Source organism: Chelonia mydas, chromosome 3 (assembly GCF_015237465.2).
Source record: "Chelonia mydas isolate rCheMyd1 chromosome 3, rCheMyd1.pri.v2, whole genome shotgun sequence".
NCBI lineage: Eukaryota > Metazoa > Chordata > Testudines > Cheloniidae > Chelonia > Chelonia mydas.
Window position 1 is genome coordinate 97,742,746 of NC_057851.1, and position 24,768 is coordinate 97,767,513.

General features: G+C 41.1%; 1 protein-coding gene across 1 annotated transcript in view; it reads right to left on the reverse strand.

Annotated features, from left to right (window-relative positions):
* The window catches only part of MOXD1 (monooxygenase DBH like 1), an 88,175-nt gene that overhangs the window by 1,492 nt on the left and 61,915 nt on the right, over nucleotides 1-24,768 (reverse strand). Inside the window, exons 9-11 of the mRNA XM_007062244.4 lie at nucleotides 20,480-20,539; nucleotides 11,349-11,491; nucleotides 5,524-5,692 (exon numbers count right to left, since the gene is read on the reverse strand). Of these exons, the coding sequence (XP_007062306.2) occupies nucleotides 5,524-5,692; nucleotides 11,349-11,491; nucleotides 20,480-20,539 (372 nt within the window). The remainder of the gene's footprint in view (nucleotides 1-5,523; nucleotides 5,693-11,348; nucleotides 11,492-20,479; nucleotides 20,540-24,768) is intronic.

Below are 24,768 nucleotides of genomic sequence, written 5' to 3' on the forward strand. Positions count from 1 at the left end.
GTCACCTCAATGTCATTGTGATGCAGCTCCCACAACCCCCATCTGCCCCTGCTTTGACATAAGAGTGGGATGGTATACACTGTTTGGTTGTGTGTTTCCTGCAGTGGACTCCCCATTAAGATGAGCAACAACTTGAATTAAAAACAAACATGAATATGTTTGAGATAAATAAAGGAGTTCCATGAAAAATGAGACTCCAGCAGCTTAGGACACACGTTTTTTAGCCTTTGGAAATGCAACAGATGGGTTTGTGGCTTGATGGGCTGGTTTTGAAGTTGCTCTCTCCTTAGAGTACTAGAAATAAACAGTCACTTAATCTTAATAAACACAACATTTAAAATTAAGACAGACTGAGATGACAACCCTAAAGAGGGATTAAATATTTTCAATTAACACCCTCAGAATTAAGATTTTCTTCCTTTCTTGTATCAGATCACTGACCTCTTGGCCATTCAGCCCTCATCAGGATTAAGGAATCTGTTGATTTAGACCTAAATGGCACACAGGATCTGGTCCAAGAGGAAACTATAGCTAAACTGCTCAGTAAAGGGGATCATAATGTAAATTCAACATAATTGTAGGGAAGATAATTCCAAAAAACCACCCCCAATCCCCACCATAGTAACATTTAACTTTAAAAAGGGGAACTATACAAAAATGAGGATGCTTGTTAGACAGAAACCAAAAGGAGCTGTCACAAGGGTGAAATGTCTGCAAGCAGCATGGGGAGTATTTAAAAACACCATAATAGAGGCTTACACTAAATGTATACCCCAAATCAGAAAAGACAGTAAGAGGACCAAAAGAATGCCATCATTGCTTAACAGCAGAATAATGGAGATTGTTAGAGGAAAAAAAGGCATCATTTAAAATTTAGGAATCAAATCCTTCTAATAGGGATAATAGGATAGGTGTGCAAACTCTGGGAAGTGAAGAGTAAAAGTAAAATAAGGCAGGCCAAGAAAGAATTTAAGAAGCAACTTGCTAAAGATGCAAAAATTAATAGTAAGAATTTTTGTAAGTATATCAGAAGCGGGAAGCCTGCCGAACAGCAGTGGAGCCCTCTGGATGACCAGGGTGTTAAAGGTGCACTCAAGGAAGACAAGGCCTTTGCAGGGAAGCTAAAAGAATTCTTTCCATCGGTCTACATTGCAGAGGATGTGGGGGAGATATCCACATCAGAGCTACCCTGTTTGAGCGAGAAATCTGAAGTATTGTCCCATATTGATGAGTCAATAGAAGAGGTTTGAACAAATTGATAAATGAAACGGTAAGAAGTCACTAGGAGCAGATGGCATTCACCTATGAGTTCTGAAGGAACTCAAATATAAAATTGCAGAACTACTAATTGTAGTATGTAACCTATCGCTGAAATGAGCCTCTGTACCACGTGACTGGAAGGTAGCCAATGTAACACCATTTTTTAAAAAAGGACTCCATACACAATTCTGGCAATTACTGGCTGATAAGCCTAACTTCAGTACTGGGAAAATTGGTAGAAACTATCGTAAAGAACAGAATGATCAGGCACATAGATAACATGATTTGTGGGAAAGAGTCAACACTGCTTTTGTAAAGGGAAATCATGCTTCACCAATCTATTAGAATTCTTTGAGGGAGTCAATGAGTATGTGGATATGGGTGATCCAGTGGATACAATATAGTTGGATTTTCAGAAGTCTTTGACAAGACTCTTGATGAAACTAAGTAGTCAAGGAATAACAGGGAAGGTCCTCTCATGGATCAGTATCTGGATGAAAGATAGGAAACAATGGGTAGGAACAAATGGTCAGTTTTCACAATGGAGAAAGGTAAACAGCAGGCTCCCTCAAGGATCTGTACCAGGACCTGTGCTGTTCAACAAATTCTTTAATGATCTGGAAAAGGGAGCAAACAATTAAAAAAAGTCTGTAGATGATACAAAATTATTCAAGACAGTTAAATCCAAAGATGACTATGAAGAGTTACAGGTGAATCTCACAAAACTGCGTGACCAGGCAATAAAAAGCAGATGAAATTCAACACTGATAAGTGCCAAGTAATGCACATTGGCAAACACAATCCTAACTATACATATATAATGATGGGTTTTAAATTAGCTGTTACCACTCAAGAAAGAGATCTTGGCATCATCATGGATAGTTCTCTGACAACTTCAACTCAATGAGCAGCAGTGGTCAAAAAGGCTAACAGAACGTTAGGAACTATTAGGCAGGGGACAGAAAATAAGATAGAAAATATCATAATGCAACTATATAAATCCATAGTACACCAACACCTTAAATACTGTGTCCAGTTCTGGTCACTCCATCTCAAAAAGAATATAGTTAGGAAGGATGTGGACAAATTGGAGAACGTCCAGAGGAGAGCAACAAAAATGATTAAAGGGCTAGAAAACATGACCTATGAAGGAAGATTGAAAACACTGGGTTTGTTTAGTCTGGAGAACAGAAGGGTGGAGGTGAGGACATAACAGTTTTCAAGTACACCTCTACCCTGATATAACGCGACCTGATATAACATTAATTCCGATATAACGCGGTAAAGCAGTGCTCTGCGGGGGGCAGGGGGGAAGGCTGCGCGCTCTGGTGGATCAAAGCAACTTCGATATAACGTGGTTTCACCTATAACATGGTAAGATTTTTTGGCTCCCGAGGACAGTGTTATATCGGGGTAGAGGTGTACATTAAAGGTTGTTATAAGGAGGAGGTGAAAAACTGTTCTTAACTTCTGAGGACAGGATAAGAAGCAATGGGTTAAATTGCAGTAAGGGAGGTTTAGGTTTGGAAAAACTTAACCTAACTTCCTAACTGTTAGGGCAGTTAAGCAGTGGAACAAATTGCCTATGTAGGTTTCAGAGTAACAGCCGTGTTAGTCTGTATTCGCAAAAAGAAAAGGAGTACTTGTGGCACCTTAGAGACTAACCAATTTATTTGAGCATAAGCTTTCGTGTGTGAGCTGTAGCTCACGAAAGCTTATGCTCAAATAAATTGGTTAGTCTCTAAGGTGCCACAAGTACTCCTTTCCTATGTAGGTTGTGGAGGTTTTTAAGAACTGGTTAGACAAACACCAGTCAGGAATGGTCTAGTTATTACTTAGCCCTGCCTTGAATTCAGGGGACTGGATTGGATGACATATTGAGATCTCTTCCAGTCTCACACTTCTGTGATTCTATGATCAAGGGTATGGAATGGCTCCATATGAGGAGAAACTAAAAAGATTAGGGCTCTTCATCTTAGAAAATAGATGATTAAGGGGGGATATGATATAAAATCATGAATGGTGTGGAAAAAGTGTACAGAGAAGTGTTATTTACCTTTTCCCACAATACAAAAACCAGGGGTTACCCAATGAAATTAATATGCAGCATGTTTAATATAAACAAGAGGAAGTATTTTTTCACACACTTCACAATTAACCTGTGGAACTCACTGCCATGCAATGTTGAGATGGCCAAAAGTATAACTGGATTCAAAAAAAGAACTAGAGATGTTAAATGGCTATTAATCAAGATGGGCATGGCTGCAACTCCATGCTTGGGGAGACCATAAACCTCTGACTATCAGAAGCCAGGAGAGGAAGAAAGGGATGGATCACTCCAGCTGCCCTGTTCTGTACACTCACCATGAAGTGCAGGTATGGGTTACTGTAGGGGACAAGATACTGGGATAGATGGACCATTGGTCTGACCCAGTATGGAGCTCTTACCTTCATCTTGTTGAAGGATGGCTAACTGCAATACTAGTTATGGAAAAGAAAGAAAGAAAGAAAGAAAGAAAGAAAGAAAGAAAGAAAGAAAGATATCCTGCTCTTAGCTTTAATGGATGTAACTTGGTGAAAAAAGAAACTAATGATAAAAATATAGAGTCAATCACCCTCAGATCCTACTGAGATCATCCTGACTTGGGTCTGTAATGCTGCAAATATTGCTGTCCAATAAGTGAAGAGTAGAGAAAATAGAAAATCCTCCCCATATCTGATATAATTTCCATATATGATTTCCAGTCTCTTTGCTAGAACCCCCAAAAAATAAATAATGAAATTATTTTGGCTGTGCATTTTGTGTTTACTATTGTTTTAAGTAAATTAAAGCAGCCAAGCTATTTAACCATGAACAGGGAACATTTTGCATGTAGTGTCTGTAATTACTTTTCATAGAATTTCAGTAGTACAGCAAACATTAGGATGAAATCAGAACTATTTTACAGACATCTCATAAAAATCTCTCACACACTATATAATTTCAATGAAGGTATCTCATAGTTCTAGTAATATCATACTATGCATAGTTAGAGCTGTACTGATAATGAACCATGAATTATTTCAGTTCCATCCTAAAGTCACGCCAATCTGATCAATGTTAGATTCTCTTATAATGTATGAATATGACAACTCTAAGAATTCTAGGGACATTGAAGGCTAGATTCTGCATTATACTCCTGCCCTTTTGAAACTCTCAGGAGGTATAAGGGGGTTGGATTTTAGTGAGTCGAGAATTCCCCTGGAGGATGGAAACTCCCCCAATGGCATAAATCTCCTATGCCAGTTGTCCCCACTCTTATTGGTGTGGGAGATGGAGGGAGCTATTCAGGGTTGGGGCGAGAGCACTGCTTTGCCAATCCACCACTGACAGCTCTGTGCTTACAGATCATATCATCAATGACACAGAACTGCATCTAGGCTTCTCTAACTCATGCCCATGCTGGGTAAGCACAGAATCAAGCACATAACTGGGTCCATGATGCACTCCCCTCTCATGCTCAGCAGAGCTCAGATACAGAGAAGAATTGATGCATGAATCTGTTTATAATGGAGTCAAATATGCAATAAAATGTCAAAGCACATTTATTTTTGCAATGTCTCCTCCACTGATGCTACATTGGTGTTCTAATGGTACTTTGTCAATGCAAGTTCAGGTAGCCATGCCATTCATTTTTTTCCCAGAGGGACTGTTAAACTGTCAATAGACATTTAGAGCTGCTATTAACTCAGTGGAGGATTACTTTTTACTTTACATTTCTAAGTGAATTTAGTGCTCAGGGAGAATCAGAAAGGAACATCCTTGGAGACTGAAATCCTGCAACAGGACACAGAGAAAATATGGCAAACAATGTGAATTTCCCTTCCCTGGCCTACTAACACACCTCATCACTGAGCTAGAAGACCAACTCCTAAGGTGAGAGATGTAGACTCCATAACCTATGGCCCAGAGGTGATGAAAGGCTCCTTATTCTATTACTAATTCCATGTACTGACTAGGGTCCTGATTTTTCAGTCATTTAATATCCTGTCAGTGCTCAAGAAAGGAAAATACAGATAGTATATTCCAACTTTTCCAAACTTTTTCAACTGTTTTTCAACAGCCATGAGTAGTTGGGGGAAAGGCATTTAACCAACTTCATATTCCCCATCAATTCAAGCACAGTAACTCCCATATGCTTCAATCAGAGAGAACCCCATTGTATTCATAGTATTGTTACGTCTTCAATAGCACTTGGACAGCTAATGCAGGATTAGACTTACCGACCATTCTGCATTGTCAGTCTTTGAGCATCTCACATTCACTGGCAGTCTAAGAACAAGCTCATTGTAGGAGAGACCTGCTGATCTGGACCATTTAAACTTGTTCATCGCATCCATGAAAGAGAGATTTTTATATTGCTTTGGACTCTTGATAATGAAAGGCCATGTCCTGAATAAAAGAAAAATTCCTCACTAAGTTATTAACATTCATAAGCAAAGGTATATACAGTACCCTTTTTACAAAAGCAAATTGATTATTAACCTTTTGTGCTATCATTATTTTTATTTAATTTTGAATGTGACTAATACTCAATTTATAGTCAATGGCAGAAAACTACATTAGCACAGAGTTAAGTTTGCTTGCTGGTATGTCATCCCGCTGCAGAATGTTGAGTTCAGAAAAACTCAAAACTTTTGAAAACCAGGAAACACTCAATTAGGGTTGCCCACACAACCTTAACTCTGCCCTCTTTCAGCAGTGCCCCAGTACAGTACACTGTTAACAAACACACCTTTTACTCTGCCAACCCCACAGTTGTTGAAATCATAAAATCGTAGAAATGTCGGGATGGAAGGGGCCCCGAGAAGTCATCAAGTCCAGCTCCCTGCACTGAGACAGGACGAAGTAAACCCAGACCATCTCAATTTGGGTCCCCAAAGATCTAGTGGGTGCCATGCACTACACTGGTTAAACTCAACAGGTTGAGACCATGTTGTCCTGCATCACGTCAACAGTTTTATCTCTAGTTCTAGGCAACAAAAAACACCTAGAAACGTTTTGAAGAATGGCTGTTTTTTTCAGATCTTACATCTCTGCAGTCTGCTAGCTTTGACCCCTAATTTGGGTCATTAATCTTACTCTGCATCCTCCTCAGGCACACCGAATTTCAAAGGAATCTCACTAAGAACGTGGATTTTAGAGGACTTAAAGAGGTCAACTTTTAAACAGAAGTCATGATACAACCTTAACTATAGTAGTGCTACTGCACCACTGTATTATGTTACCTGCAACCATGTGGAAACAGATCCTCAGATAATGTAAATTCTCAAAGCTCCATTGACTTCACTAGAGCTGTGACAGTTTATAGCAGTTGAGGATCTGCCCCATCAGGCTTTGGTAAAGGGAAGGAATTTTTCTCAAGTAAAAAACAAAAAGAAAATCACCACAGGTTCTAGATAAAATATCTGCAAACTGAAAAAAGGAGAAAACAAATCCAGTGCAAATCTTTCCACTGTTAATTCCTCAAAAGACAATGGGTCACATTTTCTGCTGCATGGAACAGACACTTGGCACAGAGGAGGAGAGGATGTGTGCTGTCAGAAAGCTAGTTACAGCTCCCTGATTCTCATCCTATTCCCAGCCTCAGAGGAAGTTAGAGCTGCATGGGGGCTGATTTAACATGTGCCAAAGGGCCCAAATGAGGACAGTCAGAGCACAGCAGGTTCTAGACACGTTTCCTTCCCTGCTCCTGATATGTTCCAAGAAGACCCCCAGCACACACTCTGCTCCAAGGACTGTGGGAAAGGATGGCGCAGAAGTTTGCTACGCTGGCTCTATGCCCTCTGAGGACTCTTCCATGCCAGGGGGATCCCCCCACAGAAGAGAAGGGCCTGATTCTGTCCTCTGTGCACAGTCTGAGATATGCAAAGGTGATAGAGTGGGATAGAAAATTTGGCCCCCAGTCAAACTGGATCTTCTGTGACTCTTCTAAGGAAGAGAGAGACAGGGTATAAGGAACTAAGAGGTAGGCATAAGGAAAACCTTTTCTATAACTTTAGCCTTCTTTAAAGGGATACGATCCCAGGTGCTGAGACAGAATGAGGGGAATGGAAAGTCATATATGGTGTATGGTATACTTTTAAACGGAAATCTGAATTTTGTTAGTGGAGAATTGATTGTGATTAAACTTTATTTAACACAGATTTATTAGTTCTTTGGATGAAGGCATGATTTCATCTGTTTAAAATATTTTAATCAGACCTATGCCTTCTACAATAAAGCTATATCCCATTTGTTATTAACACTGTACTGCCTCCTCTGCCGTACTCGCACCCCACTGCCATAGATGGAAGGTCACGATTCTGCTCTCACACCTCTTTTACAACAGTGTAACAGCTGATTTCACTTGAACTCCTCCTGATTTACACATATTAGGGACAAAGAGTTCTAATCTGAGCCATCAGAGGCTTGATTCTGATCTCAGTTTCACTGGCGTAAATCAGGAGTAACTTAACCAAGTCAGTGGAGTTATACTAGTAATACTGGTTTAAGTGAGATCAGCATCAGGCCACATATTCTTAGGCTGGTAATGCTTAATGCAATAAGAACTGTAGATTAGGTTATGAATACTAGGAGCATTAATAATCTCTTCTTTTAATGACTGTTCCATCTCAGGCAGAGAGTCTGCCTACTTACTTTATTCAAAACATCTTTCTTTCCTCAGGCCAAATGCGCATTTTCTTGTTAAGAACAGTGATATGAATGAACACTCAAGATAACACATCATTTATTAGAATATTTTGTTCATGAGATCAGAAAGCTGGTTGTGCTAGCACTAAATTAGAAAATGTGTTTGTTTAGCTGTCAAGGGAGATTGTGAATACTGACAGCGTGAGAGCAGCAGCTGGTATTGTATTGTGAGGTTCTTCTTATTCCTGTGCATCTGACAGAGTTTAGAACTGGGATCAGTAATTTTGTACATCAAAGCTCTCTGGAATAATAGTCTTAAAAGCCTTTGTGAGCGTTTACTGGATACTTTATATATAGTGAGATCACAAATTTTAAAATGTAAAGTTAATAGGACACTGTTGGGTTATTAATCATATTTTAAAATCCTTACCTGTATCTTAGATTATTGAAACTATTTTTTAATAATGGAAATTTACTTTTCACCATTTCATTATTTGTTTATTTTTCTGTAGTTCACTCAACTTGAGCAGTGTAACTAGACTGGACCATTCTCCCTTTTGGTTATAATCACTTTCAATTTCTGACCTTCAATTTTGCTTTTCAGATTTACACCACCACAAGGAACACTTAAATGTTAAAAAAACCTGTTTATTAATTTTTAAGAAATCTATTCATAGTAATTCTAGGAACCTTCCTTCCCTCTTCTTTTAATTACCAAAACCTAAAAGTTGTGTTGTGCTGGAAAACATATAACTTTAATTTCTGGAAGCCTAATTCTACCTTACTCCTAGAGAACAATGCTTTATCTTGCAAGTTGTCCCATTGAAATCAAAAGCTGTAGGAGTCAGGTCCAATGGGATTTTTAAAAATAGCTATTTTTATTTCAGTTTAAAAGTAATGTAGAAGTTTAGTCATGATGATGATTGGCTTTTTATAGAGAATTTCTTCCCAACACTAACAATATGTAGTGAAACTTTTTTGTTTTCTCTGATACAACCATAGTGAAGCAGGTAAGGGCCCTGCCATTTTAATGGCCAAACCACAATACATCATTTAACCTTACGAGTTCCACACCCACTGCAAATTCATGGGACAGGTGGTTTACTCCTCCCCCCCCCCCCCCCCCCCCCCCCCCACATATTCCAGCTGAGTCTTCAGTCTTGCAGGTTGTTTCTGTTAGGAGGAGAGACAGATTTCAGTTCACGCCAGGTATTTCTTTGGTTCAGTCCTTGTTTATTTACACAGAATATATGCAGAGGCCTGTTTCCCTGAACACAGGAGGAATCAAACATCAGGAAAACAGTTTCTTTGCTCACTGTTACAAGCCTCTTTTAGCCAACACTTTACCCAAAAAGCGCTCTCTCTAGCAGGGCCGTCCCTAGCTATTCTGGGGCCCTACGCAGCCCCCCCCCCAGCGGGGAGGGGGAGTGTGGGGCCCCAGGCCTCTGTGGGCGGGAGTGGGGGGGGAAGGCCTGCAGTGGACGGGGCTGGCTTGGGAGGCAGGGGGGAACCACCCCCAGCACTCACCAGCAGCGCAGCTGGGGCCAGGTCGCTGCACTTCCGGCGACCAGTCAGTGCATCCTCTGCCCTTGCGCAGAGCTCAGGGGAGTGGAGGCAGGGCTGGGGTAGAGCAGGGGCAGGAAGAGGTGGGGCGGGGCGGAGGTCCTGGAAAAGAGCTGGAGCAGGGGCTGGAGCAGCACGCAGCTGCGCAGGGCACCCCCTATGCAGCTGCGTACTTTGCGTATGGGTAAGGACACAGCCCTGCTTTCTAGGCTTTGTCTGAGGGCTATATTCCCAGTGTTTGTTCTTGCTTTCTCCTCGGCTGTCTGCTGTTTCTCTGCTTGCTTCTCTGGTGTTTCTGCTGCTTCTCACCCCACACAGTTCTAATCAAATCAATCCTCCGTCCCTGCATTTGTTATCAGACACCCAGGAAACTCCTTGCGCTGCATGGTTCAGACACTGCCCAGATTTGCATGCGATCTAGATCTTGGGTGATGATTTTCCATTGTTTCAAATGCCACTAAACAAAGGGGCATTTAGATGTTCCCTTATTTAGCCTGAATTGAAGGCATTTACTACTTCCAGCAGCTTCAATGTGGTGGTGGTGTACGTAACAGTATAACAGTAACAAATTGTGGCTTAGGGGAAACGTTATTGGCAACGTGACAAAAAATAACCTTTTCTTTCCTTTTTTCTTTTAATCTATTTTTATTCCTACAAACATTTTTGCTTTGCAACACTAAGTGTGCATTTTGGTAAATCAAGGCACAGTATATGCAGCACACACCCAAGCAAGTTTCATTTCAGAAATGGTTTGAAGAGGAACAATGTACACCAGCGACAAAAGGCAAGATTCTTGGAAGCAATATTTTGTCTTACGTCACTTGATTTGTCTCCTCCTTTTGCTCCTAAACTTCCTAATCCCTGAGTGGGCTGTTCTAGAGACAGTGCCACTTGGCGGTTTCTCTCAAGAGGCACTTTTTCTACTGGGATAAAAAAATACTGCTTTTTTTGTTTCTACCTCTCCTGTTTGCTGTTTTGTTTCATTCTCTTCCTGCTGTCTTTGATCTCTTTTCCTCTACCCTTTTCATTACTACTTCCCCTGCACTTCCTCTTACTACTTGCTACTGTCCTGCCCTCCTGAGCCTCTACCTTTTTTCCACATCTCTTTCCATCTCCATTTTATCCCCTGCTATGCACCACTCTCCTGTTCTATCACCTTTCTACCTTATTATCTTGTCCATCATCATCCTTTCTAGCCATTATTTCCAAATTGTTCTTAGCTTTTGGATGTAGCAGCAGTTCTAGGGCCTGATTCTCCTCTCTGTCAATGTAACTCAACTGACTTCAGTTTAACTTGACTTCTGATTTAATCCGAGGACAATCAGGTCCCCAATGCCTTACACTAGGGCCCCTAAACACTGTGAAAATGATCTGTGTTTTAATGGTTGTCAGCAAAAGGAGACCCTCAAACCCTTCTCAGCTAGTGTTGAAAACATTTTACCTGCTAGTGATAACTGACCTTACCATTGAATTAAGTGTAACGTGGTTCCATTAGGTTTTTTGTAATGACACTGAAAATGATTGTGTTCTGTCTACACTACCCGACAAACCTTTTTCAATACCAGTGGAGGAAGTGCCTCATGACTGACAAGCATGGTCAGCAATGTGTCATTTTTTCTACTCTAAACATACCTTAGAAGAAGTGCAACGATCATGAGACATCAAATGCTGGAAACACGTAGTAGCATTTCTTGTGTTTAATTCAAGTAGTGCCAGTGATACGAGATGAGACAACATACTGTGTTATTACAAGGGGTTAAAAAAATCATATGTGTGTGCAATAATCCCACAGACCAAAATGAATTAATGAATGAATACAAGGTGCACACCCCGTTATATTTCCCCTACTTACCTGACTGGTCTATATATTTCCTTCACTCCAATAAACTGGAGTTGCTCCATTATGTCTGGAATACTTGCACATCGGGTAAGATTGATTCTCGGGTAGTACAGTAGGTAAGACAGGCACATTTCGTTTCTGGTGCTCAGACCCCCCTGAAGATGAAGACATTTTAGCAATATAAGCTTATGATTTCTCAGAAAAAGCTAGTGATGATAATTAATATGTTAGCTAGTGAACCGTACATGAGAAAAGAAATAATGGACCAATATGGCAAGGTTACTCTGCATATTCAGTTATCAAGGAACAAAAGTCAGTAGTCCCTTTGTAACAAAATACATTAAAAGTCCACTCATTGCTCTGATCAGGTATAAAAATAAATGGCAGCAAAAGCAGCTATCAGTATGTTACTGACAGTGAAGTCAGAATAACCCTCCTGCTATTTCACACCTTTGTAGTCTTTCACGAACTCTTGTTTTGACACTATTTTCCAAAGTGAGATGGAAGTGAGGTAGGGTAAATTCACACTGGAGTGCAGTGAACCCTGCTGCACCAGGAAGAAGAGTTGGCAATGGGGATGATTCACGTGCAGCTGTGGATATTTTATATTAACACCCGTCCATTAGTTGCTTTTCCCATTGTCAACCACTTTTAACTCACTGATATGTAAGTCACACTTGTTATACTCAACCACTGAATGCCAAGTCAGTGGAACTACCGTTATAGCATCGCACTTGCCTCCTTTTCCTTCCCATACTATTTCTGTGACCAGAAAATCAAGAGAAGTAATCAAGATGTTGAAATAGAGAGTGCATATTGCCTGAATACAGGAAACAAAATGGAAGGGGTTGAAATCCATGAACATCAGTGAGGGTTACCAGATAATATATCATGAATCAGTAGCAAAGAAGATTGGAGTAGGAATAATGGTAGCAGAAATATTACAGGAGAAGGTACCTAGACATTCTAAAGAAGAGTGACCCGCTGATGAAAGTTAGAATAGCAGTGAGCAGAGAATACATATTTAATGTTATATGTGGATATGTACCACAGGTTGGTTGTACAATTCCGAGAAGGAGGAATTCCAGGTAGCACTAGATCAAGTGATAAGTGAAGTACCACAAGCTGCGTACTTGATTATTGGAGCGGATCTCAATGAACATGTGTGAGAACGCAGTGATGGCAACAACAGTTGTCATGGAGGATGAGGCTTTGAAACAAGAACTGAAGTTGGAGAGGATATCTTAAAGATAGCCAGAGCCTGTGGTCTGATTGTTGCCAATACAGGAGCCAACTTTCCAATGTGATTGGGGGTGCTCAACACCCAGCTCTGCCCCAGACCCCACACTGACTCCACCCCTTCCCCCAAGTCCCCACCCCTGCTCCACCTCTTCCTGCCCCCATCCTGCCTTCCTCCCACGAGTGCGCCACATCCTCGCTCTTCCCACCCTCCCCCCCCCAGAGTCTCCTGCATGCTGCAAAACAGCTGATTGTGGCGGGTGGGAGGCACAGAGAGGGAGGGGGAGGCGCTGATTGGCGGAGCCCACTGGCAGGAGGGAGGCGCTGGGGGAGGAGGGCTGATAGGGGGGCTGCCAGTGGGTGCTCAGCACCTACCATTTTTTCCCTATGGTTTTTTCCCTATGGTCAGCACCTATGGTTGTCAATATATACTTTGTAAAGAGGAAGGGGAACTTAATTACATACAAGCGTGGTGCCAGCAGGTCCCAGATTGATTACTTCCTGACAAGAAGAAGGGATTTAAAAAAACGTGAGAGACTGTTAAGTAATCCTGGGAGAGCAAATTGAGGAGCAACATAGACTGCGTGTAATGGACCTCTGGGTGAAAAGACTAGTGGGGGACAAAATATGAATTGAGGAACAAAAGATAAACTGATGGAGGCTTATGGATAGGAAAGTTAGTCTGAGATTTAAGGATGAGTTTCCATGGAGGCTGGACAATGACCAAACCTACTGTGATGATACCAATAAGGTTGGGGGGAAAATATCCAAACATATCACAGAAAGTGCACAAGCTGCTTGTGGCCAAACAAAAATAGGGAAATTTTACGGCAAGGAGACGTGGTGGTGGTCCAGTGATGTGCAGGAGGCACCAAAGAAGAAGAAAAGGCTTAAGCAATGGCAGAAAGTCAGAATGGAACAAAGTTATGAGGGATACAAGAAAACAGTAAAAAGAATGGTTGCAGAAGCTAAACATCAAGCATTTAAAGCCTTAGATGCAAGACAGAGGACTTCTAACAAAGGAAGGGGAAAAGGAATATATAAATTAGCCAAGACTAGGCAAAGAAACATAGAAGACTTGGGAGCTGTAGAAGTGTGTCAAAGATGAAAATGGAAAAGTACTGGTGGAAGGCAGTGAAATCATTAGGAGTTGGCAGCAGTTTTATGAGAAACTACTCAATGAAGAGAATGTGAAGAAACTGTTGAGGACAGTATGCGCAAACAACCGGTGGAGATCTCTCATCACGGTGGAGATGCAGACAGCACTAAAGATGATGAAATGTAGGAGGGCAGTGGGATCAGACTGTGTACCAACAGAGGCATTTAAAGTATTAGGCCAGAAGAACTAGTGATGATGATGAATTTTTTCAACTTAATTCTCAGTATTAGAAAAATGCCCAATGAGTGGAAGAAGAGCACATCAGTCTCTGTCTTCAAGCATAAAGGAGATGTGCAAGAATGTAGTAATTACAGCCCCATGAAGTTAATGAGTCACATGATGAAATGGATGGAAGGAATTACCGAGAAAAGAGTTTGGGAGGAGCTCGAGCTCATATAAGTGACAACCAATTTGGGTTTATGCCAGGAAGGCCAGCCATGGATGCAGTGTTTGCAACCCAAATATTGCAGAAGAACAGGGAGAAATACAAAGAATTGCACTTAGTGTTTGTGGATTTAGAGAAGGGTTAGGACAGAGTGCCTAAAGAATTGTGATGCTGGTGCCTACAGTCACACAGTCTGCTACAGATATATTTTCAGACGATCATGGACATGGATGAGGGTAGCACAATGGTAGTGGGAAGCAGCTGTGGCTACAGTGAGGGTAAGTCTACATCAAGGATCAGCCTTAAGCCCTTTCTTCTTTGTGTCTGTAATAGACACCCTGGGGTTGGGCATAGTGGTGCTCCTGTAATCCCTGCTACTTGGGAGGCTGAGGCTGGTGGATCATAAGGGGTTCTGTGTTGCGGTGCGCTATGCGGATCAGGTGTCCGGTGCCACTGACAGCCTGGCCAGCGGATGACTGAAGGACTGGCTAGAACAACATGAATGACACGTTGCGACTGGTGCTCTCTGTGAGGGCTGATGGACCAATGGACACCAACAGACTATTTCTGCTAAACAAGGTGTCAGCTCCCTGATATCCCCAGTCTTTTACCCACACATACAATCTCCACAGGACTCTGCCAGCCCTTACTTTGCCTTGCAGCTTAACACTTGGTGTATTCCAGTCCCTGAGCTCCTCTGAAGTGTACCCCACTAGTGTCCAGTCCCGGTCACTAAACACTCACAGTAATTACCAGGTCTGCTATTCTCAAGGAAAGAGTACACACACAGCTTCATTGATAAGGTCCTTTATACTACCAAAGCATGGAGATATAAATATAGTGAAACAATCGTAAGTTTATCATTAAAGATTAAGGTGTAAGAGATAGTTAGTAATAATAATGGAAACAGAAATGATTAAAGAAAACAAAACATGCTTCTTAGAGGCTAAACTTATCTGTAACAGGTTAAATTCCTTGTCTGAAGCAGTTTCCTTCCAATATTTCCAACAGGTCAACTTGGGATCCCATTTTCATAAATATAATTGTGCTGCCCAGCTAATTCCTTAAGTGCAGGATGACAGGGTGTTATCCCTGTCCCCATCTTATAGTCCAAGTAAACCTTTTAAGTGCACCCCCAAACAAGTCTTTTCCCCCTATTGTTCTCTTCTTCTTGTTAAATCTGCATTTAGCTCAGATTGGTGATTGTGAATGAAACAATGCTCAATTTACATTTCAACAGACAGACTGATTTCCTGACAGACCAAAGATGTTTATCAGTTTCTCACCTCTGCAGGGCAATATCAACTTGATACAAAATATAAGGACATATTCAGTATATAGACATAACTTTTTAAATATGATCCACAATTATATTAATGGCCAGCATGATCCTGGCTTTCATTTAAGATCTTACATGACACTCTATGGATAGATACTATGACAGCAATAGGTGTAGTGAGTTTGTCAACCTTGATAGGAGTTGCTGACAGGGAACAGGGAACCCTTTGCCAGATGGAACCAAAGGGCCTCTGTCTCTCATCTTGATGTGGGAGACGAGAGGAGAGGCTCCATGGAGCATGCTTTTCACCAATAACATTATATTGCATCATTAAGATTGTCAGGGTCCCCTCCCCACTCTGAACTCTAGGGTACAGATGTGGGGATCCGCATGAAAGACCCCCTAAGCTTATTTCTACCAGTTTAGGGTAAAACTTCCCCAAGGCACAAACTCTTTGCCCTTGGAGGGTACGCTGCCACCACCAAGTGATTTAACAAAGAATCCGGGAAAGGACCACTTTGAGTTCCTATTCCCCCAAAATATCCCCCAAGGCCCTTACACCTCCTTTCCTGGGGAGGCTTGAGAATAATAACTAACTAATTGGTTACAAAGCGATCACAGACCCAAACCCCTGGGTCTTAGGACAATAGAGAAATCAGTCAGGCTCTTAAAAGAAACAGAACTTTATTAGAAAGAAAAAGGGTAAAAGAAGCACTTCTGTAAAATTAGAAGGGAAGCTAATCTCACAGGGCAATCAGATTTAAAACACAGAGGATTTCCCTCTGGGCAAAAACTTTAAAGTTACAAAAAGAAAACCAGGAATACACCTTTCTCTCAGCACAGAGAAAATAACAAGCTAAAACGAAAGTAAACTAATGCATTTCCTTGCTAGTACTTACTAATTCTAATGGCGTTGGATTGCTTGCTTTCTTGATCTCTCTCTGGCAAGCACACAGAACAGACAGACAAAAGCATTCCCCGCCACCCCCATCCCCACCCTCCAAGGTCTGAAAGTATCTTGTCCCCTTATTGGTCCTTTTGGTCAGGTGCCAGACAGGTTATCTGAGCTTCTTAACCCTTTACAGGTAAAAAGATATAGTGCCTCTGGCCAGGAGGGATTTTATAGTACTGTATACAGGAAGGTTGTTACCCTTCCCTTTATTTTTATGACAAAAATAAATACGAATTAGAAAAGAATCTAGAACTATAAGAGGCTGCATTAGAAGAAAATGGCTAATGAATCAGCTGACAAAAGACAGAATACATGTGATGCTTCATTAAGAGGCACAACAAGAAGACAATAAAATTAGATGGTAAGAAAGTTAAAGGCTGTGCAACATTTAAATACCTTGGTTCATTGCTGAGCCATGATGGGAATGTGGATGTTAGGAGCCGCATGAAGAACACTTGATGTAAATGGAGGGAGTTGATGGGAACTCTCTGCGATAAGAATACGACACAAACTAAAAGCAATGTGTGTAAGATCATGATTAAGCCAGCCATGGTGTATGAGTCAGAATGCTGGCCAACAAGGAAGAGAGGAGAACTCCTACTTCACACAGCCGAAATGAGAATGTGCAGATGGATGCTGTGTAAGATGACAGCTGATAAGCTACTTACTGAAACAGTATGAGCCAGGATGCAGGAAGTCACCCTTATGGAAAAGAAGAAGGAGTATCGACTGAGATGATTGGGTCACGTGAGACAATAAGATGTGGAATATGTTGGCCAGACAGTACAAGAACTATAGTAGTCACAGGACAAAGACCACAAGGAAGACCTAGAAAAAAGGGTGGTTTGAGATGCTGAAGTAGGACATGAAGAAGGTTGGTATCTGCTTGGAAGAGGCACTCAACAAGAGCACCTGGAGACAAAGAACAAGAGCTACTGACCCTGATCGATGGGAGAAGGGGAAGACAAAGAAGACTATTTCTGTAACCTTTTGCATCATAGAGTTTGACCCAGAGACTTACATGGAAGTTGCCAGCACTTAGTTTAGGTTTACTCCAACTCGAATGTGCTCCAAATTGCATGTGCTCCCATGTGGCACTGTCATATCCAACCACTAACTTCAAATTATAAAGGACCCAATTGTACTTCCATTCTAAAAAACATTACTACATTTGAAAAGAACAGTTGAAAGTCTCTCTCTCTATATGGTCCCCCTTACAGTAGTATCTGAGCACCTTCCAAGTATTTGAAGATCTATCCTTAAAACACCCCTGCAAGGTAGGGTAGTAGTATTATCCCCATTTTCAGACACAGACAGAATTGAGATACAGAGAGATCAGTAATTCACGTGTGGCATTTAGCCCCAGGTTTGGCTTCGGATAGTGCAGAACTGATGGATTGGCACACAGCGGGACCACCAGAAGGCATTCAGTCTCAGTTGAACTGAAGTGGCAGCCGGGAGCACAATAATAATGTGTTAATTTGTTTTTTTTTTTAATTTCTTTTATTATTTTCTCAGGAGAAGTACAAAACTAAATAAGAAATGCCTCTTTAAGGCCTGCAAGATACTCCCCTATAGCCTGTCTGGCCAGCTCTGCTGTCCAGTGTATAAGTGGGGTAAAGCCACGGTTCCATCTATCTTCCTCCTGTATTTTTCTGCCAAGATCTACTGGGGGGACCATCTTGATAGTAGCCTCTGTGAACCCTAAGTTCAACCACTGCAATTCTGATCAGCCCTTACCCTGTCTGTTCAAGGGAGGGCGGGGTGTGCCTTACTCCCTCCCACCCCACTATGCAGCCATGTAAGGGACACCACAATCTAACTTCAAATGACTTGCTGAAGGTCACACAAGAAATCCCTATCAAAGCTGGAATTGAACTCAGCTATCCTAATCAGCAACAAGCAAAATCTACTTGGAATAACTAAATGTCAAATGCTGCTTGCAAGCACTTTCACGGAATCACAGAAGCTAGAGATGGAAAAGACGTAAAAGAGTATCTAGACTTCAGTGAAGTACACATGGGACTGAGTTAAACAGGAACTGGTCCTAAAACTGGTACATGAAGACAAACCTAAAAATATGTCCTAGGTGAATAATTTAATCTTGATTGGTTGCCTACAGCTGATAAACAACAAGATGATACTGACAGATTCAATTCTGTACAAAGATTAACAATGGTTTAGTAATTTTTCCATTTGACATTTTCTGTTCTTCTAGTCTTAAAGCCTTAAGCCATGTTTTGCTAAGACAAATTCAAATTGTGTAATTCCATACTAGCATTCCATTTCATATAGCTCCAGGTATGAATTATTACTATCTTGCTCTATGACATAATAGGGTGGAAGAATAGAATGCAAAATAAAATTGAAGTGTTCAGTCTAATGATGTATTTTCTCACCACAAAAGGGTATGTTAGTACCAGAGAGCATAGTTTAATCATTAAATAATTACATAATTATTAATTATTAAATTCTGAGTTAAGAGTGCAAAACCAAGGAATAGGTAACAGAGTGACTCATTACTTTCTAACCTTGGATGGTAGATATGGCTCAACTAAGGTATAGGCATCTTTGTAAAAGACGCAATTCTCACTTTTTTGTTTACTTCTCTTTCTACTGAAATATATTTATTTCACTTGTCACGGTAAACCATCATTCAATAGCCTAATGTCTACGTACTGCCTGGAGTGCCCTAACCAGGTTCCTAATTACCCTGCTCTACACACAGACATGCAGCTCCTCAGGTTTCAACTCTGGGAATTTCTGACTTACTTTACCCTCAGGGAGAGGGGCCAGTGCCAGAGCAGAAAAGGTCAGAGGTTGGCACCTGAGGATCTGTGGGTAGTCTCAGTCCTAATGCTGAAGATCTTAAGGCATCCATGTACAGTAGAAGCCCCTCTGGCACAACTCCAGGCCCCACACTTCCTTCATCTTGCCAATGATATCCCTGCCACCTTGTGTTCTGGGTCCCCCCTCTGATGGGACTCATAAAGCACAGGGAGACCTTCACTGGTGTAAAATCTTCTGGATTTGGAAGGCAGCATGCCCTCTGCAGTAGCTGCTCTTTGAGCTCAACCTCCATGACCCAACATGTCTCAAGAACTCATCCCCCTCCCGTCTACACAATAGTCTCATGTAGGAGTTTCCACAGGCTTTGCAGAAGGTTATCCAGGTGGTGCTCCCCACTTTTACATGCACTGGCCATATCTGGACCCAATCCTACAAAGACTTACTCAGGTGCTTAGGTCAATAGGATTATTTACAATGTGTAAAATTAATCATGTGAGTGAGTCTTTGCAGAATTAGATCCTTGGCCAGTATTTGCATGCTTTCACTCTCCTCCATATAGTGTATATTTGAGCCTAGGATGATACTTTATTACTAGGTTGAGCAGTAAACACAGACTCAAAATACAACAGTCTAACTACCAAGAATTTGTAGTACCGAAACATACATACACATTTAATTGTCTAATTACTATGAGTCAGACTCTGGCTTTGGAGTCCCTATTCAGTCTTTTTATTAGGCAAAACATCCAGATGAAATCAATGGGATTTTTGTCTGAGGACAGACTAAGTAAGGATTCCAGAATTTGACTCACATTAATTAGGCAGTTGCAAGCACACATATTTTCAAGCACTAAATAGACTTGGTAGTTAGGATTGCATATTTTAATTCTATATTTACTGCTCAACCTAATAATAAAATATTATGCCAATCCCCCAAATTTCTCACTTGTGTATTATATGGAGGAGACAAATGCATGTAAATATCATCCCACTGTGCTGATATATGGATGTTTTGCCTGGGGATAGATTTAGTAAGGGCATTAATTGTTTCTTATTTTAATGAGGAATAAAAAAGAGCCAGAACAAGCATTGTCCCATGAAAGATCAAACTTCCAAAGGGAAGACTGGTGCCTTAATTGCATGCTGTACAGTTACAATTAGAGAACGTTAAATTATATATAGTAATCGCTGCATAAATCCATAAGGAGCCTTGGTGCTATCACTTAATAATGCTTTACTCTTCACAATATCAAATTATTTTTGCTTACAAATGAGAACATATCACTTATGTATTTATTTCAAAGAAATATGCCTTCAGTGTCAACCCAAGCTTTCCTTACCCATGTCATACGTATTCGATCTATAGTGCTGTAGCGACATTCCGTGATTAAATTATCCCCCTGAAACATAAAATATAAGAAGTTCACAGTTATGAAGTTTTATAACATTTGGTTCAAGTGATGATTTACTATTGCAAAGGTTTAACAAATAATGGTCAGAACACTGGAATCCAGGGATTTGAATTTTTGAAGGAGCAGAGGATCAGTACATTAGCCCAGACTAAAACTTTGGTGGTTTAGTTAATTCATTATTCATTATCCTCAGCGGGTGTAAATTAGTGTAGCTACATTGACTTAAATGAAGGCATGTCAATTTACACCAGCTGAGAACCTAGTCCATTATTTGTACTGCATTACCACCCAAAAGCTCCAGTCACGACCAAGGCCCTCACACATAGGAAGATGTGGTTCTTGTTCCAAATTCCTTACACTCTATGAGTACGGATATTTTGTTTGTGATAAATCCTCTCACCAATTTCAATGGGACTATCCGTGTAAATAAGGAAAAGATTTTCCACATCATAAAAGCACCCTATTGTTTGCCATGATTGGCAGTCTCTCCTCAAGAGAACCCCGAGCTTGGTATGGCAAAAGGTGTGGCGAGATATGATTGAAATATTGACAGATTTATTTGGAGAAGGTTGCACATTTTTTGTCTTTAGTATGTTCAATTAATTCTTCATTTTCATGACTACTAAATTGCTCTACCGTGTTTTTAAATAATAAAAAGCAGTAGCTCACAGAGTAACTAATCTTCTATACCAAATCAAATACAGTCTACATGTCCCTATGCAAAGCAATATGGATCAGAAATTATAACACTGGATTTATGAGGGGTGCAGAAGTACTGACTGGACACATTTGTATTAGCCTTGTGGGCAATTCGTGTCTGACCTTTAATTAGAGGAGTTCAGGGCTCTCACGTGCTTGTTTATTCATTGACTGAGTTGTTTAATGATTACTAAAAAGAGGGAAGCCTACATTTTTTGAGAAATATTTTTTATCCCTTAAAGAAGATGGTGCCAGAGTGGCTGCAGCCACTGCCCCTCACAAAGTAGTCCTAAATTTGTGACTGAAAGATGTGAAGAATTCAGTGCCACACGGCATAGGCCTGCTACTTAAAGAGGTGTATTTTGTTAGACAGCAATAACCCCTCCCCCACCATCTCTCCCACCCCCAAAAAAGAGGGGAAGCTGAAGGGGTTGTAAATAGAATCATGGATTTATAAAACTCCTCTTCTGGCCTTAGTGATTTAAAAAACAAAACAAAAACAACAACAAAAGCCTACAACTTTCCCTGTAAGTGGAAGTAGAGAACAGGATTGAACTAGAAATATGATACTTTGGGGAATTTCAGAGCACACCAGTTCTGGGGATTTTTATGTTTATTTGCATATGGATAGCTGAGTTATTTAGCCCTTATCTGCTGATTTAATTTCTCTTGAAATGGTCAGGAGATTACCTACCTGAAGGTCTGAATCTCCCTCTCCCTATGTAGTTCTGATAGTGTGTACACCTTTACAGCTTTGTAATAAAATTATGTAATTAGTTGTGAAATGGAGAAAGTGGACTTATTGGTTCTAGGAGCAGTCATCATCTTAACTATACTCTGACTCTTTGAAGAAGATATATATATATATATATATACACACACACACACACACATACACACTTGTTCTTAGGTCCAGGAGGAAGTGGGAGGCAGACCTGTAGAGAGTCTCTGAATAAAGGGTAAAAAATAGGGGTGACGTCAGGGTAGGGATTTGCTATAGACCAAAGGTGGGCAAACCCCCGCTGTTCCCCCTCCCTCGCAGCCTCAGCTCACGGTGCCGCCGGTGCAATGCTCTGGGCAGTTGGGCAGCGAGCTCCTGGGGCAGCGTAGCTGCAGAGCCGGGGCCTGACCTGAGGCTGCATGGTGGCATGGCTGGCTCCAGCTGGGCAGCACAGTTGTAGCGCTGCCAGCCACTGGTGCTCCAGGCAGCGCGGTAAGAGGGCAGGGAGCAAGGAGGGTTGGATAGAGGGCAGGGGAGTTTGGGGTGGTGGTCAGGGTGTGGGGGTGCGGATAGGGGTCAGGCCGGTCAGAGGGCGGGAAACAGGGGTTGACTGGGGGCAGGGGTCCCAGGGGGCAGGCAGGAAGGAGATGGCGTGTTGGATGGAGCGGCAGGGGGCAGTCAGGGACAGGGGTTTCACGGGCAGTCAGGGGACAGGGAGAAGGGATTTGTCAAGAACAAAGCATGCCAGACCAACCTAATTTCCTTCTTTGGCCTAGTGCATAAGGGGGAAGCAGTTTACATGATATATCTTGATTTTAGTAAGACGTTTGACACAGTCCCACATGACAGTTTCTTAAACAAACTAGGGAAGTGTGGTCTGCATGAAATTACTATACGGTGGGTGCACAACTGGTTGAAAGGCCCTACTCAAAGAATAGCTGTCAATGGTTTGTTGTTTAAACTGGGAGGGTATATCTAGTGGGGTCCTGCAAGGGTCAGTTCTCAGTCCAGTACTATTCACCATTTTCATTAATGACTTGAATAATGGAAATTGGCAACGCTCCATTGATGTCAGTGGAACTATGCTGATTTACACTAGCTGAGTACCTGGCCCTTGGAGTACAAGTAGTTACAGAACATCCAGCAAAGCTTTCTTTGGTTGGTGATTAGCTCTTCAGGATTCAAATGCATGAGAAGCTTCTAATACTTGAGAACAAATAGTATGAACTCCACAACTCCAAGGAAAAGCACATGCAGGAACAGACAGAGAGACTGATAGGAATGTCTGAGGAGAATACTTTGAATTAATTGTTCTACCATACTGGCAATAAGCAGTATTATTAGTTATTATTATTATTATTTATATGTATTGTGGTAGCAGTAATATTGGAATCATTGGTAGCAAATTATGAGAATTTAGATGCAGCTGATTCATATTATAGCCGGCATAGGCCACTTTAGAGAAGGTTGAATTCCAACTTTCATTCCAGCCCTCTCTTTTTGAGTTGCTCATAATATACTCAAGCAAATGTGCTTTTCAGTCTCTTTCCTGTCTATTTCTGTTTATTCTTTAATCTAAAAGGGACTTTTCTCTATAATTTGCATACAAGCTTTTTTTAAAAAGGCATCCAAACCTCTAATCCTCTCTCAGCCTCCACTTTCTCCTTCCCAAACCCCTGTACTCCTTCTCTGGAGGTGGAAGTAGTGCTTTCTCTTTTGAAGTCCCACTGGATTGTTAGCAGTCAGACTTCAAAAGGAAAATGCTGCTCTCCCCTGCAAGCACAGCTCCACCTGAGAAGTGGCCAGGCTTTGCTGTAGAAATTGAACTGGAAGCTAGATAAAGGGTCCCATTTCAGTTTCTTACCTTAGAAGGGCAAGTATCAAAGAAGCCTGATGTGGGGGAGGAGAGATAGAGATGAAGAGAATTGTGAGGGGAAGACTGACAGTTTTAAGCTAACATTCAGTCACTTCTAGTGACCTTTTCTTGCCACTTTTAACTCACTTTCTGCAATAGGCTCATTCTGAAAAAATTACCAGGTGCTTAACTTTACCAATATGTGCCATCACATTGAAGTCAATGGGACTGCTCCCCCTGCATGAAGATAAGCACATGATGAAGTACTTTTCTGGATCATGACTGGAGTGCTCAGAGCCCTGCAGAATTGAGCCCTCAGTCTAGCCTCAATCGAGCCTCTCTGCCAAAAAAGGTGCCAGTCGGAGGTAACAAGAGCTGAGTGAATAATCTGTAATGAATTTAGACTCTTTCTTCTCGTGGAATGTCTGCAAATAGATGGTGATTGAATTGAATATATTTGTTATAAAAAAGTTGATGATTTTTGTATTTTTTTAAATTGTGCATTATTATTACTATTTATTTTACAATGTTCAGGAGTGTGCTAAGTGCCTCAGTGAAAATAAGACATCATGATTTCTTGCCCTAAGGAGATTCAGTTACTCAATGAAGGTCAATACAGAGCATGATGGAGTAATGAAGTTTTTCCCCTTTAGCAACAAATAAAAAATTTAAAATAAATGGAAGACTTAGTTGACTGATTTCCTGTCTGTGTGTGAGGTTGAACATAAACAGCTCTTTGCAAGTACTTGATAGTCAAGATGTGTTGTGTTAGTTACAATTGGTCAGAAAAGCCATATGGTATTGTTGCCTTTCCCTGACTGGATTAATGCGCAAAAAAACTGGCATACTCACATATGAGAGTTTAAAATGTGCTTTCCACAAACATTTGTGACAGTAAAATTCAATTGTTCAAATGTTTGTGGAAACCAAACACAAAAGAGA